The sequence below is a fragment of the Poecilia formosa genome, unplaced genomic scaffold, assembly GCF_000485575.1.
Source record: "Poecilia formosa unplaced genomic scaffold, Poecilia_formosa-5.1.2 Scaffold29, whole genome shotgun sequence".
Taxonomy (NCBI): domain Eukaryota; kingdom Metazoa; phylum Chordata; class Actinopteri; order Cyprinodontiformes; family Poeciliidae; genus Poecilia; species Poecilia formosa.
The window spans coordinates 3,318,388-3,337,509 of record NW_006799968.1 but is presented as its reverse complement, the minus strand read 5'-3'; the positions used below and the strand labels follow the sequence as shown (position 1 = coordinate 3,337,509).

Genomic DNA, 19,122 nt, shown 5'->3' with positions numbered 1-19,122 from the left:
CTTTTACAAATATTTTTTGGAAACCATAGATCCACCTGTACCTGTGCAAAGATTGGTGCAGTTGAGGTAAACAGAAGGAAATTTACACAGGTTTTAGACCTTTTGCCTTTGGAACCATCTGCAAAACTTACTGAACTTAACGTATTTTTAAATGTCTAAAATAATTTATTTTTCATCTGTTTAGAAACACCCCTATTTATCTTTTAACAAATTATTATAAAACAACCAGTAATTGCTAAATTTTACTCCAACTAATGTGTATTTCTGGAAATTCAGTGTAAAAGAAAAGAAAAAAAAATTTAGGCAAGCTACCAAAAAAATATACTCAATTTTTTTCGGCACTACCAGAGCTGATGAAGGTTTCTGTGACCCGATCAAGATTTATAGCAGGCTGTAGGGAGAACTCACTGGGTCGTCTTGGTGATGGACATGATAGTCCTGCCACTCCTGGTAGAGCTCCCTCATGTCCACCAGACGGTTCTCCATCTTCTCCAAACTCCAGATCTGTTTGCCTCGGCACCGCCGTCGCACCTGAATGGCCGGTTCGCTGAGCACTGCGTCCCGCTGCAACGCAAACATGCCGAGGTTAACGAGCTGCAGGCGGACGCACGTCGGCGCGGTCCCGTCAGAGGTTCACTGTGAGGCGCGAGACCTTGCGGTTTGCGTTGAGGTTGTCTGATGGGATTTGCAGGGTGACTCTGTACTCGGTGTGGCGCTCCAGCTCGTCGGAGATGAAACACGCTTCCTGCACCAGGAGGTTTGCTCTCACTATTTGCTCCCTGAGCCTCCGGAGACTCCTCACCAAAACCACCTCCCTGAAAGAGGACAGGAGAAGGATGTCGAGTCAAAAAACAGTCAGGAGGAATTAGGGATGAGGACTGGTTATTGATTAATGATAACCAGTATATATTAGGAATTAATATATAATTCATAAAAGCACTAAAACAACAAAAACAAATGGAGTTTTTTTTCCTGCTCAACAATAATCTAGGAATATCATAAAATGGAAAGTGTTATACTTCTCATTTTCTATTGATATAAGATTTTAATTTCTTAGTAATAATTTCACTCTAATAGAAGATAAAAGTCTTAACCTGCATCAACCACCTGAGCTGGCGGGACATAGAAACAATCCATGGGCCAAAAATGGAACCCCCGTCTACACTTTGGACAACACTGGTCTAAGTGGATGAATTTAGCTAAAGAACTGGAACTAATTTTAATCTAATAAACCATTAATAGACAATTAATGATAAGTCGATTCTGGTTTTTTTAAAGTGTACAGACCGTGAACACGCTCACACACACACCTGTCCTCACTCCACTGCCTCAGTCTGCTCTGAGCGCTGGTAGAGTGGCTCATCCCTCCCACACTGAGCCGCTCCAGGCTGCGGTAGTGAGACTGCTGTCCCTGCCCTGGCTGGACAGACATCTGTCCTCCGGGCTGGCCAGTGGACAGGCGGTCTGGGTTGAGCTTCTTGCGGAGCTGCTGGAGTTCCTGCTCGTACATCTGCCTCTGTCGCTCCAGAGCCGATCGCTTCTCTTCCTCGTGTTGCCTCTCCAGAGACTGGAGGACCGCCTGCATGGGATCTGAGCACAGGCAGGAGAAGAAGCAGAAGAAGAAGAGATGAGCTAATGGTCTGCCTGGCAGGGAGTCGGTGCAGCGTTCTGATAGGTCCTCTCACCGTTGCTGCCCAGGGCCTTCATCATGACCTCTGTCTGAGCGAACTCGTAGGAGAAGCTGACCTCACTGGAGACCTCGCTGGCCGTGTCGCCGTCGGCATCCAGCTGCTCACTGCTGCCACTGTTCTTCAACACGCCGCCTTCGCCCTCCTCTTCCTCTGCTGGCCGCAAACGCCGCTTCGCCAGATTGATTCTTCAAGTGAAAGAAATATACGTCAGTGACTGTAAAGATTTATTGTAGCTTTAAAAAAAAGGTAAATGTCACAAGATTTAAATTCTAGAAGATGACACAATTTTTTTATTTTTTTTTAAGGGAAAGAATGTTGAAAATTACCTGAAGAAGTGGTTGTTTCCCCAGAGGATTCGGTCACCGTGGTGAAGTTGCAGAGCACTGGTTACTGGAGAACCATTAACACACGTCCTGTAACACCAATAAATGCATAAGACCTTTAGTAATCAGGTTTATCTCTACCCCATAACATTACTTAATAAATATCAGATGTGGCAATATATAGCTGCATTTCTTGATTCTTTATATTGATTTTCACTGAAAATAAAAAGGAGTATTTTCTATCACAGCAAGTTGGCTACAAGTGACAGAGAAATCTGATGCCAATTGGTCAGTGGTTAGTTGGGAAAGAACAAAAACAAACATTTATTTACAAATACTAAACACATGCCAACACTTCCCAGTGACACTGACTGAAGACTCGGCTAGCTAGTTTTAGTTTTTAGCGATGTATTTAAAAAAAAAAAAAAAAAAAGCGATGTATTTAAAAAAAAAAAAAAAAAGACATAGGAAGCACAAAATGGGTAGTAAGTTATTTAAAACAGCAGATTTATGTCCAGCAATTAACTTAGAGAACCCAGAACTAATGTCATCATTGCTACTTTCTACATATACAGGGAAACGTGCCACTAACCTGGTCATCCTCAACTACATTATAAAGTTTTGAATCAGCCAAAAGAATTTACATATGCAGTATTTACTTATAATCACACAGGTTTAAGAAAAAAAAACTTTCAATTTATGCCTGCAGATGATAAATTGTCCCAGTAATTGTTGCTATAAATGATAATATTGTTGTTTTGAAACATTCTCAAGCAATATGTTTATAATAGCAAAAGAATGCCAGTTTTTCATCTCAAAGACCAATAAATTTTTATTTTGCACTGGACAATAAACACTTTAATTGAAAGATATTTTAAATATCCAAACTTAAACACAACAACCTAAAGAATAAATAAAACAGAAATAAAAAAAACACACATAAAAGTGACACTAAAAATAAAATGGATTTTGATGTCTATATAAAAACGTCGCCTCAAAAATTATTAATTAGAATAGAAATTATCAAACAATTGATTAATTGCTTATTCAGTATGTGAGCTTTTATCTCTGCCTGGAAGCATCCTGTGATCTAATCCCTCATTGGGTGATTTCAGATGTGCTGCATACATTTTTTATAACGCCTCATTAAATCTCTCCGTTAAAACCTAAATGTTTTTTCCATTACATCTGATGGTGTTGATCTGACTCTGTTTGTCGGCATGGCATTGATGCAGATCGGTACAGACCTGTTCTCCAACTCTAATGTGGGAATCTACAACACAGGCTTGTGTTGTAGGCACAACTCCAAATAACCTCCAGGCTATTTGAAGCTGAGTTCAGCTCATTTGCCTAAAACGTGTTACTGTGGCATTCCTCACCGAGCGTTGGGGTGGGGGGTGAGGATGACGGCGGTCTCCGCTGTAATGTTGATGACGCAGTGCTCTGCCTGGATTCCCATCCCACACAGCTGGATGTCCTGGGAGTCTGCTGAGCCCACCCGCGTGTGTTCCTGAGGCACAGCACTCACAATGTTAGAATGTCGTAACATTCTAACATGTTGTATTGTATTGTATTGTATTGCAGAATCCTTGCAGAAACCTCCTTGCAGGAGGTTTCTGCAAGGAAACCTCCTGCAGAATACACGCATTCCACCATGACGAGGAATAGGTTTAGGCGTCTGTACCTTCAGGTAGTACACCAGCAGCTCATTGAGGGCGGGATCTGCGTTCAGGTTGACAAGAAAACTTTTATCATCTCCAACTTTGATCCCTGAAGACTGAAGGGAAATCCCCAGACTCTCCAACTGCTTCTGACGTTCCTGAAAGCACAAAAAAATAAAAATAAATAAAATACTGAGCCTGATTTCAGACACCGGCTGAACACAGTTGAGTTGCCGACCACTTACTTGTGCGATCTCCTCGGTTTTTCGGAGCTTCTCCTCCCAGGTGTAGGTCATCTCTTGGATCAACTTCTCGGACTCTTCCAGGCGCTCTTTCAACTCCGGAGCTTTCATCGACTGCAGAACAGAAAGCCGATGAGAACGGACAGAAAGCAGAGACGACTTAATGTCTTAGATTGCTGAAGAAGTCTCACCTCGGCCTGAGTGAGCTGCACTCGCAGTTTCTCCACTTCTTCCCGTAGCTCCCTGATGATGCGTGCGTTGGGGTCTTCATTGACGACAGCGTGGTTAACGATGTTCTTGGCTCGGTCGGCGTAGCGCAGCGTCGACAGGGTTTCCTCGTAGTTGTCCGCTGCCGGGCTCACCGTTGCCACCATGGCTGTGCGACTGTTGCCCCCCAGGCAGTCCTGGAAAAGCAGTACAAACAGACGAAGTGTCGAAACGGTGGAAAATTCAAACGCATGCTCAAATAGTTCAAAAGCGTTGTTTACCTTCAGCAGCCAAGTCAGAACAGAGTCTCTGTAGGGAACGAACTTGGTCTTGTTCTTGGCCGTTCCCTGTTCAGCTAGCGCAGAAATGACCAGACCAAGTGTAGTAAGGGACCTGCACCAAACAATACACGCATACTAGGGTTAGCGTCTGTTAGCTTCTCATTACGCACCTGCTGCTGGCAGCAGGATATCAATATAGATCATCTATGCAGTAAAAGGTTTCTGCAGGTTGCACCAACTCCAACTTAAGACTTTTCAAGACCCTTTTGAATGGACCCGACGACCTGCATCTGAACATAAATGTATGAACTTCGTCCAGCTAAATGGCAATTAGCCATTGACGAGAAAACTTTTATCATCTCCAACTATATTTATCCACTATAAAACACAAAAAAGCTAGCTAGCTAACAAGCAAGGGTATGCTAGCAGTGAGCTACCGGTAGCCTCAAAAGCCCAATGAGAAAAAAAAAAAAGAATATATTAGATTAAAAAGCCCTGCCAAGACAAAATTTAAGACCTGTGATCAACGTATTTAATGCCAACTTACTTTTTATATAAATTTAAGCCATTTTAAGCCCTTAAATTTAGATACATGAATTTATGACTTTTTAACGAGGCTTTGATACCTTGCAGTAGGTGAACTGATCATTACATGCCCATTGCCCTTGCTACTTTATCTTATGGATTTCAGCTCCAGAAGTAAGTGTGGCTCATGTGAAAACACGTTGCAGGTTTCTGCTAAGAGCTTTGCCTACTTGTTGATGTTGCTTCCCTCCTTCAGTCGCTCTCCTGCTGCTCCAGTTTTTGCTGCACGTTCACTTCCAGCCAGGTCAACCAGACTTAAACGACTCACCTTCTCCCCACTCGTCTATTACAGAATAAACAAAGACATAAACATCTTTAATTTTATCCACCCGTTCACCTTTGTTTCTTAGGCTAAGTTCACAGCAGGTCATGAGGCTCAATTCCAACGTTTGGCTGAAATCCATTTTCTTTTCTTTTTTTTTGTGTGTTTGCTGAATGATGTGACTACAATCAGACTTCTGGCCCCTCAATGACCCAAATGTGCAGAAGAAGAACATAAAAGTCACACCGCAGCGCACTCTCTTACACCCTCAGGGGGTATAAATAAATTTAAATCTTAACATTTTGGGCAAAACCTTTATGCGGAATAGTTTTTGAAAGATTAAAGCCTCTTTTAGCGGATAATAAAAAAAAAATAAAAAATTTAAAGGCACGTGGAGCCTTTGCTTACAGAGCGAGCCGAGGTCACGTGGCAGCTGGACCCACCGGTGGGTCCGTCGGGTACTAGGGGTTAAGGAAGTAATAACAGATGTATCTGCTTATGGATAGATTTTTAAAGTTTATTCAGCAATGAGAAGCTGTCGGAATCATCACACAATCATTAAAAGATGAAGAAAACCAAAGAAGAAAAAAGGCTTCAACTAGTAGCAGTGGCGTTTTGTGGAGTATGACTGCAACTTCTGTAGAGAAGTCTGTCTGGATACGTAGTCAGAACCAACAGCGGTGGGACTGCGATGTGCTTCAGTGACCAACTTCTTTCACAGTTTCCTAATTATGATTTTTTTTCAGCCATTGTTTACTTGTGGTGCAGAATTATGATGCACACCTCACACCAATGACGTGCAAGTCGGATTACATGGGACATGACTGTTCAGACTGCAGGCACTTTGAAAACAATCAGATACACATATGCAAGTGGCACAAATCAGATGTTTTGGGGGGTGAAAAGATCAGAATTGAGCCGTTTAGTCTGCCGTGAAAAAACAAAAAAACAAATCGGATATGGGTCACATATGGGCAAAAGAGGGGAAAAAAAAGAAAAGAAAAACAGATTTGGGTCGCATTTCCCTCCTGCATTAACGTAGCCTTAGTACCGCTTCAGTACCAGACAGTAAACGTTTATTGTGGAATGCAAACAAGCTGTGTTCTCCTCAGACACCATATTTAGAGAAAGAACCGTCAAACTCTTGCTGAAAAGGCTTTTTTTCCCCCTCCATTTTCCTCCCACTTGTAACTCTAGCAGGCAGGTATAAGTACTGTCCTCATCTCTCGGCCGCTGGTGTAAAGCTTCCCTCTGCGTTTTTCTGAGGACCGTCAAAGAAGAGGATATCAGGTCTCCATCTGTGACTGCTCAGCAGCTGACAAGGTTGAATCCAACACCTCACCAACTGCTGATGTCAGCCCATTGCCACGGATGTGGCTCTGACCAACCACTTTACTTTATCAGAGGAAGCTCAGGGCGTTAAAGCACACTGTCTTACACTGAGTCATGTCGACGTAAAAAAAACACATGTCCGCCACTGCTTTGTGAGGTTTGTGTGAGGGATTTCCAAGGTTATGCGTTCCTTTTATCTTAAATATTATAGTTCGCTTTTCATCCAGCATCACACTGAAAAGTTTTACACACAACACAACTCCTGAAAGGACACAACGGAAAAGATGGGAGATAAAGAGCCAGCAGCCCAGGGTGCTGTGATACAGATCAGCCGCAAACGGGTACGCCTTCGCATTCCCAGAGGAAAACTCACTGTTGAACAAGGGAGATTTTATCATCTGGATAAATGAGGGAAAAAAAGGATACAAAAGGAACTGAAGTTGTGAAAACTTAAGAGGGAACATATTGTAGTAGCTGCTTACTGCAACCAACAGTTTTTGGTTCAGATCTAGACGCATGATTAAGCAAGTGATATAATGATGAGGTGGCGAGAATCTTCAATGTGGTGTTTTGTTTGCATGATTAGAAACTCTGTAACCAGACTGGATGATAACCAGATCAGGAGGCAGGATGTGTAGCGACAATGTGTCAAACTACTTGGCTGCAGTTTTAAAAAGGAGCCAAAACAGATCAACACAGTCGAGATAAAAGTAACAAAACACACATTGCATTCATCAGCAATCTGAACAGCAAACAACCAAAAAAGTTGTAAGTAAGTTCAAGGTGCAAACAAGAGTACAGAGTGTTTTCCTGAATGAAACTAATGATGTTTCGTGGAATGACTCACTCAGCAGTTGTGGGTCTTTACTACCTCTTAACCGTTACGACTTTAAATGTGCAACTTCAACGACAGCCTTCTGCAGTGCTGCACACATGAGCACCGATGACCTGTTAGATTAAAAGGAAGTGAGGTATCATGTTTGTCAAGCGACAAATCAGGGTGGAAAATTTTGTTTCTGCTGCATTAATGCAAGCTAAAAATGTGTTTTTTTCTCTAGCCTCAAAAGCAGCAAATATGGTTTTAATAAGATTTATGAGCTAGCAAAGTGACTCACTCGCTTGATGAGTGACCAACTTGGTGAATGACTGCGTGTGCGCACGCTGAAAACAAAGGAGGCTGTATCAGCTGACAAACTCGCAGTCATGACTGTGAATTATTAACAGGGTTTGGTGGGAGCCAGAAATAAGAGCGAGGAGTAAAGTGGGTCAGTGAGGAAAGGAGGAATGAGTCACTGAGGTCTTTCCTCTGACAGACTCGACGTTGGGGCTGACGCCACCACGTTCGGTAACTACCTTCACCCTCATCCCAGAGGGCGGCGGATTGGATTATTTGAATTCCTAATCCTACTTTCAGTAATGGCTGCTGCATCTGAGGGCTTTCTGAAGAAAAAGCACCATGTGAACTCCTCCACCTTTTTTAATTTTACAAAAAACCTCGGTGTGTTTTCATTTTGAAAGAAATTGCTGTCAAATTTTTTTTTTTTTTTTGTGCCGCTGTCGTTTTGAAGATATTAATAAATGTTTCTAGAGGTCATCAAAGGTCAACTTGTCAGTCCACAATTACTAAATAAAACAAAATGTGGCATCAGTCGTTTGAGCAGAAAAAAAATTTGCGTTTTGTTGTTATAATTTTTTATAATTAAAAAGGAGAAAGGTTTCCAGGGGTCACCAGGGAGCAACCTGCACCCCCAGGAAATAATTACTGATATCTTTAAAATGATTGTGGCACAAACAAAATGTTTTGCTGCACAAACACCTGCCATTTATTCAGTTTGATTTAAAGGAAGAGGGGCAGGGGGTCAACTTCACTCAGATATAAGCATTTATATTTAGCACCTCTGACTCGATACTTCACACAGCTGATACTCCCTTAAATTACATTTCTCAGGATATGACTACCAGTTTGGACATTAAAACTGACTTTTTACCAACCCATCTTTACAAAGCAGGTCGAGCTCAGTCAGACTGGACGGAGAAACTCTGTAAAGTGTTCTTTCTTGTTGCAGATTCTTAATTTCGTGAAACCAGGAACTGAGAGGACACCGCCTGAATAAAAAGGTGATGAACACATGATGCAGGGTAACATCGGTTGATCACGGTTTAAGTTAAGAGTCTCTTAAGATCCGTTACATCCACAGATTGTGACTCCTGATCATAACTTCACACTCTGATTTAAATCCTATGTTTTCTCATCCAAAACTAAAATTTCCAGGATAATTCATCCATTAACGGTTTTTCTTGCTCAGGTCTATGTGTGTGTGATTTTATCTTACCCCAGACTTCAGGTCCTTGAGTGTGTGTGTGAGGATGATGTTGAAGACAGCGTGCGATCGACTGCTCTCCTCGTTCATGTTTGTGGCAGCGACCGTCCGAGATTTATTCCCCTCTGACATCAGAGACTCGATGTCCTGATGACACAAATAAATTCATTAAAGATGTCAGCAAAGAATTATACAAACTTTACGCTTAGATCTGTAAAGCTATTACATTTTCTGTGTGTGTGTGCGTGTGTGTGTGTTAGCTCTTGATCACAAAAGCTGGCACACAGGTTCTGGTTTATTCTGTCATTCTACAGACGAAGGGAAAGTTGTCAGGGGCCACTTTTGCTGTCAAACTAAGTTTCAAGAGTGACAGTCTGCCTGAAGTCTCATTCATCACTGCAGAGTAGAGCAGGAGTCTCTACTCTGTAGAGCTGACCTGCTTTCCTAACATCACTAGCAGTTTTTTCATTAAATGATTTTAATTACAAATTTCTGATAATTATTGAGTCAGTAAGTAACATATTTCATTAAATTGAGATAAGGGGTAGGAATAAATAAGTTTTGCTTCTTCCTATTCCCTTTCAAATAGAAAAGTAGTGGGAAGATAATTACTTTGTTCCAAGTTATGTATGGGCATGTTTTCTCTTATCCTACTGGTTAAAACCTGCTGTTAATAAATTAAATACATAAAAAAACTGCCTCTTTTCATGTGCATCCCCTGCAAAACTGTTTTTAAAAGCTGCCCATCATTATTTATCCGATTAATTTAGATTCTCTTTTTTTCCCCACAGTCTAGAGTCACTTCTTCATATCTTTGTGTGCCCATGTCATGTGACATAATCTGCACATAGAACTTGGATCATATGGCTTGGATTTCCCCAGCTGTCCCAGAAAAGTTGCGCAGAAAGCAACCGAAACACTGATCATTAAATTGACCTATAAAGGAAAGTGCAAAGTTTCTAAAGCAGAAGAACAAGTTTCTCTGGAAGTTTTGTCCTCACATGGCTAATATGTACTGAAGAGGAATTGGATCACTAAAAAGAAAGGAAAAAGTTCTGGGTTTAAAGGCAAAATTCATAGTCAAAAAGTGGCAAAGGAAAGCAAACAGCACAATAAAAGGCACTGCTAGCTTGATAAGATTTCATCCCTCAGTATTAGTTCAGCTCTTATGCGTGGGTTGAGAAATTACCTCAGTAATTATCTCAGGAAGTTGTGCTTAGTGTGGCTCATTAGAGCCTGGAGGATTCAGTGTAATGCTCTCCCTTAAGGATGTCAAAGCTTCATCTTTGTGTTTTGCAGTGTCAAACCTCTAAAAACAATCTTACAAAGTATTTTTGGTCTAGTTTCTAATGCAAATATCTTGGTGCACTTGAAATAAGATAAAACTAACTTACAGCAAGATATCCGAGCTTGTTTAAGTCCACTATTCCTTAATATTGATGAAAACATGCTAGTTCCATTGGCAGATTATTTTACTCATAACAAGACATGTTTCCCATGTTATAAGTGAAATAATCTGCCAGTGGAACTAGCACTTTTTCATCAATATCAAGTAATTATTGACTTAAAACATATTCTTATTTCTGGCTTAAAAGTTACATGTGAGTTAGTTTTGTCTGATTTCAAGTGGTCTAAGATATTTGCACTAGAAACGAGACCAGAAATACTTGGTAAGAGTTTGAATTGGAGCCCTGGGGGTTTTCAAGGTAAACCAGCAGAACTAGCTACAAGAAAGCAATTAACCGACTCCAGTTGGATGAGAAAACCAGTTTAAACACGCTGAACTCAACTTGAATGCAAATCAAAGCAGCAGAGGAATTGCAAGAGTGAAAATGCAGCCAAGCATCTTTGGGAATCTGAAACCTCAAGAAGGAAATGTGATCACCGACAGTAAATGTAGAAGATAAAAGTCAATAAGCCTGGCGGAGAAGAATGAGTGACCCACAACTTTACCTTGTAGCTAGCTACAGCTAGGCGTGACAGGCCGTCGACGTAGGGACCCAAAACTTTGTGCTCCCTCACCCTCAGCGTCTGTCGGCCCCTGAACACAAAACAGAACAGAACAGGGTGAAGAGACAGACTGATAACATGGTCACTGCTGGCGTTCGCTCTTGGTGCTTTGTGTTAGCGGAGGGGTAACGGCGCCAGCCCGGCTCTTCCTGATGGTCACTGAACTCGGCTCGCAGGTTTCACCGGCACACGGCTCTCTGACCCCAATTTTGCCACGCTCCCGACAACTTCATCATTTGCGGATCTGCGGCCGAGGCGCATATGGCTGTCAGATGGCGAGCTTCATTCTGGGTCACTTTGCCAAGGTTAAAGGTCTTGTACAGAGGGAGGGTCAGAGGTTATGGTGTCTGGGGCAGCAGACGGTGGCCTGAAGCCCTGATTTACTGCTGACCTGCTGGACATAAACTGGCCTCTATTGGTGGCTGCAGAGCAGGCTGCTAATCTTTTTATCTGCTGACCACTGCAGCCGTCACACTGCAACCTCCTCTGATTTATCAGCTCAACGAGTTTGAAATAATTACAACTTTACTACAGGTTAGCCGATAAACTTTAAGTGTTTTTGGCCACCACTTCAATAGGTTTGGTAAAGATGACTGAATATTAATCAACTGCAAGAAAATAAAAAACGAAGACAGGAGCTTTAAAGCCAAGCAATGGAAAGAACAAAAAAGTTATTCAGTCCCTGCAGGATGTTGCGGTGTGCTTTGATTGTTGTGGCCTTAAATTTCTGATTTTGAGGAGCCTTTTTCAAAAAGTTGCAAAAATTTTTCAACTTCATTTTTGGCTCTGCTCTTTCTATTGTGACAAAGATTTATTTAAAATATATGGAAAAGAATCATGAGCACAACTTCTATACAGCAAAACAGAACAGGTGGCCTGAAGCCCTGATTTAGGCCAGAAACTAAAGAGAACCGAGTTTATTCCAAGCATTTACTAACTAACAGAGAATGTAAAATAGATAACATTAGTACTCTTATCGACAAGCTTAATATGGTATATTGGGATGGATTAACTAATTATTTAGCTGCCATTATGTGAATGCAGCAGCAATACTTAACTTGCTCAGGTTGTTTGGAAGAAAAAAAAAACGGAAACGATTTTTTTGGCTTCTGACTCTGGCTAGCTGCTAAACATAACGCAGAACGAAAAGCTCCGCTAAGCAGCGGGTCTCCCTTTGATGATCAGATTCGAAGGTGTAACCGGGGCGACAGCATGTGTACGCTCGCGGTGCATTAAAGATGGCTCAGGAAGAAATAATCATGTTACTACATCTTAACAACGGATCAACAGCTGAGGGACAGAAGCCACAGATACAATAAGAACGGGTAAAATGTCCCACAAATATAGACCGCGTCAAAATGGTTTTAGCAAAAAAAAAAAAGGGGGGGCAAATGTTACTGCTTAGCATGACACATGCTTTCATCTTGTAGGTTCGGCTTTCAAGAGACGTGAAGTAGGAAGTTGAACAACATGCAGTGATTGGTCAAAAAAGAAGGAAATACAGGACTACATGGCTGCACAAAACTTACAAAAAATGAGTGAATTTTCAGTTACGAAAAAAAAAATTATAAGTTGTTTATGTTTTTTCAAATAATTAGGACTATTTTGCACTGCTGAATCCAAAAATGACAACATTTTTCTCAATCAGGTTTTATTCTAATTTGATCTTCTGACTAAATTGATGGCATTTTTGTGACATTATCAGTTCTCTTCAGTTAATAATTCTCATCCAAAAAAGCCTTTAGGAGAAAAAAAAATTCTAAAAGTGTATTAATTAAATGCTACAAACTTGGATTTCTGCTAATTGAATAATAAACACTGACAAGGGTAAATACGTGTAAATTGAACATTACGTCTTCATTGTGTAAAATCCTCCGTCTCTTTTCTGTCCTGATGGAATCTCTCCTCCTGCTCTTCGCTCATTGATCAGATTCTCAGGAAACCGATCCAGATGTGAGAACAAGTCCTGCATTTTGATGCTCATGTTGCTCCATAGTTCAGAGAGTTTACCTGATTGAGCAAAACCAATGTGATTTTTGGATTCAGCTAATCAACATGACCCTGAAACAGTTGAAAACCACAGACAATTTTTTTTTTTTTTGGCTGTTGACCGTGTTATTGTATAAAACAAGCATTTGACTGAGCGGGAGATGAGAGCTTTAACAAAGAGACTACACTACAGATACGACACAAACTCTGATACTGAGTTTGCGCTGGACGTTCGGCAGGCCTTCCTACCCCTTCGGGTCGAGCAGATCTCGGACCTTCTCGTTGTAGATCTCCATGTAGGACACCTCTACGGTAAAGCTCTCCTCCTCCCGCTGCTCTTCCTTGGTTCGCTCAAACAAAGCGCTGCAGAGTCGAGGAATCAGCCCGGGCTGGTCACCTGAGCCCATCATGGTGTACGACTTCCCTGACCCTGAAACAAACGTTACAGGCATGCAGAGGCGTCACTGGCGCCATTTCTTTCTATTGCTTTATCGACAAGAAAATGGAAATTAAGTCACCAGTCATGAGAACATCACATACACCGTTTATACAACATGCAAAACAAGATGTGAAGTAATGTCGGATATATGTATGTGTAAGTAGAAGCCAGAATTGGTGAATTACCAGTTTGTCCATAGGCAAATATACAGGCGTTGTAGCCCTGGAAGGCGTTGTGGAGAAGACTTTCCCCAAGGCACTGGAAAACCACCTCCTGACCTGTAAGGAGGTCGGGTCCAAACTTCACTTCACACGTTTAAGTGTTTAAATTAAAGTGCGTGAATTCCTGTGATAAAATCTTAAAGATGCTAATAACGAACTGACCTGCAAATTTTTCCTTATCCGTTTCATCCATGGACCAGAAGCAATAATCATAGGCAAAAACCTGAAGGAAAAAGAGGAAACAGCAGAGGTATTAGTCATTAAGAAACCTGGCAGCTGCCCAGAGGACTTCAAAAGTCAAAGACCGGCTATCAGACAAGCCGATCTGAATTGTAGGGTAAGCTTTTCGTGTAGCTAGAATTGTGTGGCTGGGAGTGACTATCAGAGAACCAGATTTGTGCTTTGAAATTGCAAAACTTTTTGTGGTAAACCTTCAATCTGAATGACTTTCAAAATTCTGTAAAACTTTACAGTAAATGTAAGTAAACTACAGGAGTGTTAATCATCAGGTGGTATCTTTTCAGCTTTTAAAACAGACTTTCGTGCTGTGGTGGCGCAGGGGTTAAGCACAACCCATGTATGGAGGCCTTAGTCCTCGACGCAGCTGTCGCAGGTTCGATTCCTGGCCTGGCAACCTTTACTGCACGTCTTTCCCCATCTCTCATTACTAACTTTCCTGTCAATTAACTATCAAATAAAGGAAAAAAAAAAAAAAAAAAAAAAAAAAAAAGACATTTTTTTCATTTCTGTCCTTTGCAGAATTATTTTTTTGACTCAACAAAGACTTCGACATGTTCAGAAAAGAAAGGCTGTTCTGGCAGTCCATTTCTATACATAGGTAAGGGGCAGTATTATAGCATAAGTAACTGTTAACTTCAATTAAAAAGTTGCTGTCTATATCAAATATGACTTAAAAGAAATTTGAATTCCTGATTTAACGCCTTGAAATTGGGCCTCTATCTCTTTAAAAGCTCCTGCTATTTCTGAAACTCCACCTTCAAGAAGTCATCACAACATCACACCTCTTTTAACTCTAACAATATTTTAACTAGCGTTGCACTGAGAAGTAGCTCCTATAATGAACTCAGCCAATGTGCAGTTCCACAAGCTGTTTGCTAATTGCTGCTGGCTAGTCTGAAGGAGCTGAGTAGGGGAGTCAAGAGGGAGTGACTACTCTGTGAGACGGAAGCTTGGAAACTGCATCTCCGAGGAGGAGCTGTGCCTTGAAGGCGGAGCTAGGTCCAACCAGGTGTTTTGCACGGCGGAACGGAGTTTAAAGGACTCATCAAACATGCATGAACAAAAGCAGCACTCCAGTTATGTTGTTGATGAGGGAATAGCATTAAAACATGATGTAAAGGTCAAAAACATTTTTATATAATACTGCACCCTTTAAATATAGATTCTTAGCAACATCATTTATATGTAACTTAGTTATAATTGTGTTTTACCAATAATGATATTTGCTTCAGTTCAACTTAAGCTGATATAAAAAAAAAAATGCTATGACTTTCATTTCATTTCAGGAAATCTTTCAGTAGCATCATCTGGGTGTGCTTCATGTGTCATGCTGCAAAGCAATGCACCAATATTTCTGCTGAATGAGGGGGAAAAAAAAACATAAATCCTGGAAACACCGACATGCTGTGATGTGAAGCAGCCAGCAACGCTCAACGTTTCAAAGTAAAAAAAACAACAACAAAAAAAAAACACAAAAAAAACCCAGCCACTTTAAAACTGCTTCTTTTTTCTTTCCCTTTCTTTTTTGTTTCATTGCCTGTATGGCTCCACACAGCTCTTGAACCTAGCAGAAGCTGAACAGCGGTGCCTTTGTTAGACACAGAGATGATTCACAACACTGGAATCGGGCGAGAAACGCCTGTGTGTTGGTGTGCGCCGTTACCTTGGACTGATTCCTGGTGATGTTGGGAATGTCGAGGTCCACGGGAGGAGCATGTGGAAAGACGGATGAAGTTTAGAGCACATTAATAAAAGGTATTCAGCAGCTGGCCATCCTGAACTCATAAAAAACTATTTTTAGATGCGCCTTTAGTAGAAAAGAGTGTTGGACTGGAAATGTTGATGTAATAAGAGACCAAGAGCAACATTTGAGACAAACTCTTCAAACGTTCCCCATTTTCAGTCAAGTAACCAAATGCAACACTCTTGGGCATACGTAGATTTCTCAAAAATATTACAGATAAGCTCATCACAACAAGCAATAAATCAATCAGTTGCATGATAAAGTAAAATGAGAGCAACTATTTTCATTCAGGCAAACATTTTGAGAAATGCTGCAAACTTTGGACACCCGGTACAAAGTAGTTGGTTTGCTTCACCTGACATTTTGCCTCTTTTCTAAGCTGAATGATTCTTATTTTTTGAGATTTTATAGCCTATTTTATTTATTTATTGTTTCAGTTGTTTTATTCATTTTAGATATTTAAAAGGATTTCCAGTTCCAGTGTTAAATATTCTTTAGAAATCAAAGTCATTTTTATCTTTGAGTGTGTATACTTGCATTAATAAACCATTATAATAATAATAATAATTACTATTATTATTACTATATTAGTTGAATATGGACTCAAAATAATATCATCATTTATCACAATAATCTCTGGGACAATTTATGGCCCAACAAAATTTGTTATCGCGACAGGCCTAATTACAGCGGATTTGAAAAGGATTCCTGTGTGGGTTTTAGATCTCAGACATTGGTGAGATCTTCTAGAGATGTCTGTGTCTCTATGAATTTATGTCTGTGGGACAGGGTGGAGATGGAGGGTGGAGGCGGGGGCTGTTGCATACTGAAAAAAAGATGATGGCATCCAAAGGTTACTGGGTCACAGTCACACACAAAAATGGACACATCTGGCGTAGAATGTCTCTGACAAAAGTAAAAACATTCAAATATAAAACAGAAAGATGTGGCGATATTTTCTAAGGGAAGAGAGAGAACTATAACTATAACAGAAATAAACAGAAGCTACAACACATTTAGCATTGGAAATTGGTCAAAGTGGTCTGATTGGAGTATTTTTTTAAGTAAAGGACAAATAAAACAAACATTTGGCTTTGAGAACTTCTGCAACCTCACAGGAAATGATCTTATCAACAAATGAGACTGAAAACTTCTTAAAGAGATGTGCTAATATGATGACTACAAATGTCTTTGGACTGCACCTGTGATATTACGAAAATAGTTATAGTTCAAATTCATCTTGGAGTCAAACACAGACTAAAAAGCCAACTTTCCTTATCAACACCTGCATGAATATGAGAAGGAAAATTATGAAAACCAGTCTTTGTGATCTTCAACAGACCAATAATTAAACGTATCTAACAGGAACTGGATGAGTTCGCCAGATTTAAAGTTTGTTGGAATGTCCATCCTCTAAGCTGCCTCTTTTCTCTTCCTCCTCCTCATTAGGATAAGGAACAGCAGAGCTTTCATCTGACATCTTGACAGACACATCCTGCAATTATGTCAGCAGCTGGAAAACCAACCCGTTTCCTGGATATGTGTTCAGTTTTCCACCAATGGGAAAGCTCTCTGCACTCAAACGTCCCCCTCTTCCTTCGTAAAAGCACCATAAACTAGTCTTAACGTCTAAATCAAGACTGGATGAGTTGGAATGTTACCTTTTTCATCCTTTTTTTTTAATGCCTCCATTTCAAGAAATATGTTTAAATGTCTTTTACTTGAATCCAGTTGTAGGATGAGAGAGAAGAAAATACAGCTGGTGATTTACAGTCAGTTAAATATATACAATTCAAAGTTCAGGAGAATCCCTCAAACATTCTTATACACAACACCACCCAAGTTGGGCTAAATTCTTGGCCCGCTTAAGTAGGTCAGTCACCTCAACTTGTTTTCGTTTTTGACTGCATATTTTCCTGAAATAACCGGGATTTTCGTCAGTCACAGAACCAAATTTACAGTTTTGTCCAGTAAATTGAAACTGGAAAGTCTCTCCATAAAGCCTTCTACATCAGACCGCAACGACAAATACCTTGAGCAAACGTCACATTTGAATGCTTTATTACGCATTACTTAAACATAAAATGCTCCTCTGCCAGAGCTGAGCTAAAAAGCCCAAACACCTGTTTCCTTTTACCCATGCACATTCTTCATGAGCCACCAAAGCTGTAGCTCTTCCACAAACCCGCCAGCGATCTGCAACACTTCATATTTCAGATGCTCGGCTGCTGACAAGCAGACGCTCACAGAGCACAAACAGGCTCAGTTTCTCCTATCAGTACTTTAATTGAATCCAGTGGCTTCTTATGACGCAATTAACGCCTTCACTCCTCTGCTTTGTTTTCTCTTTGGCTCCCACCAGCCATGTTTTATTTTAAAACATGCAGGAGTCACAATTTCCCCCAAAGGGAGGATACAGTGGAGATTAAATGGTTCTCTTGGAACAGACTTTTTGATTCACCCCATTCTGAAGATATTTTTTGTTTGCCTGAAGGGCTTCTCCGATCTGGACGGACGAAGGATGAACGCACTCTGGCAGGTTTTGACGTGCTTAATGATGACAGCTGTCATGGTTGCTTCGGAAACCAAAGGAGAGAGGGGTCACCCATTAGCAGAGTTAGGGGCTCCCCTCCCGCCCCCCCAACCAATGGCTGAGGAGAGTGAGGCGGTCAGGAGAGTGGCAAACCCGCCTCTCCTCCGTCCTGAAACAATTCTATTTGCTCCTCCTCCCTTCAGCCTGTCGCCGTCATTTAAAAAATAACTTAATGCATGAATGCTCCCTCTCCCCCCTCTTACTCCTTTCCCTACTGTTATCGCATTCTTCCCCCCCCCCTCTCCCACACCGTAGCATCCACGGCTGTGTGGAAAAGAAACAAGGAGTGGAGGATGGAAAGAAGGCTAAAGGTAGCCAGGAGATTTGAAGGAAAGTGAGGCTGGGTCTGGGACAGGAATTTTAAGCTCAAACACAAAGGTCAGCATTACACAGTACATACTAAAGGTCTGAGTACAGTGCATACAGACTGCAGGACAACGGATTCTCATAGTGTGCAATGATTTCTCTCGCTGCTTTAAGCGAAAGGCTAAAAGAGAAGCCATTTCTTTCTCCACGGGCAACCAAAACCAAAGCAAACAAAGGTAACTTCCTGAGAAAAAGAAGAAAAAAAAAGTCAAATTTGTTGCTAGAAGAAGCAAAAAAATAAATAAATTTGAGAAATATGATAAAACGTTTGAGCATATTTAAAATTTTACGGCTTCCAATTAAGACTAATTTAACATGCAACTAGGACAACAAATAATTATAATTTCAGCTTATTTTATAAAACATTAGAAATACATTAAAAGAGACAAATAAGCAATTAAATTTCTATTTTAAATAACAAATTAAACATCTTACTGCCCATTGCTTTACGGTATGCCTGTTTGTAGCAAAGGATGCATCTGTGGCTAATAATACTAATATCATCATGTCAAAAGCTCAGGGCTTTCTGTTGGACTGAACGTTAATAAAATGTAGAGATAATCTGTTGATTTTTTTTTAGATTAACATAATAATTGGATAACAAAAAGTGCTTAA

General features: G+C 40.7%; 1 protein-coding gene across 4 annotated transcripts in view; it reads right to left on the bottom strand.

The window, feature by feature from the left end:
- The window catches only part of LOC103136027 (kinesin-like protein KIF13B), a 46,875-nt gene that overhangs the window by 12,829 nt on the left and 14,924 nt on the right, over positions 1-19,122 (bottom strand). For all 4 annotated transcript variants that reach the window (XM_016670002.1, XM_016670004.1, XM_016670005.1 and 1 more), the window contains 17 exons: positions 15,468-15,480; positions 13,727-13,787; positions 13,529-13,621; positions 13,154-13,334; positions 10,859-10,946; positions 8,918-9,052; positions 5,161-5,273; positions 4,406-4,517; positions 4,109-4,321; positions 3,921-4,031; positions 3,699-3,833; positions 3,394-3,524; positions 2,018-2,104; positions 1,686-1,876; positions 1,311-1,590; positions 653-815; positions 409-564 (listed from right to left, as the gene is read on the bottom strand). In XM_016670002.1, the coding sequence (XP_016525488.1) occupies positions 409-564; positions 653-815; positions 1,311-1,590; positions 1,686-1,876; positions 2,018-2,104; positions 3,394-3,524; positions 3,699-3,833; positions 3,921-4,031; positions 4,109-4,321; positions 4,406-4,517; positions 5,161-5,273; positions 8,918-9,052; positions 10,859-10,946; positions 13,154-13,334; positions 13,529-13,621; positions 13,727-13,787; positions 15,468-15,480 (2,263 nt within the window). The remainder of the gene's footprint in view (positions 1-408; positions 565-652; positions 816-1,310; positions 1,591-1,685; positions 1,877-2,017; positions 2,105-3,393; positions 3,525-3,698; positions 3,834-3,920; positions 4,032-4,108; positions 4,322-4,405; positions 4,518-5,160; positions 5,274-8,917; positions 9,053-10,858; positions 10,947-13,153; positions 13,335-13,528; positions 13,622-13,726; positions 13,788-15,467; positions 15,481-19,122) is intronic.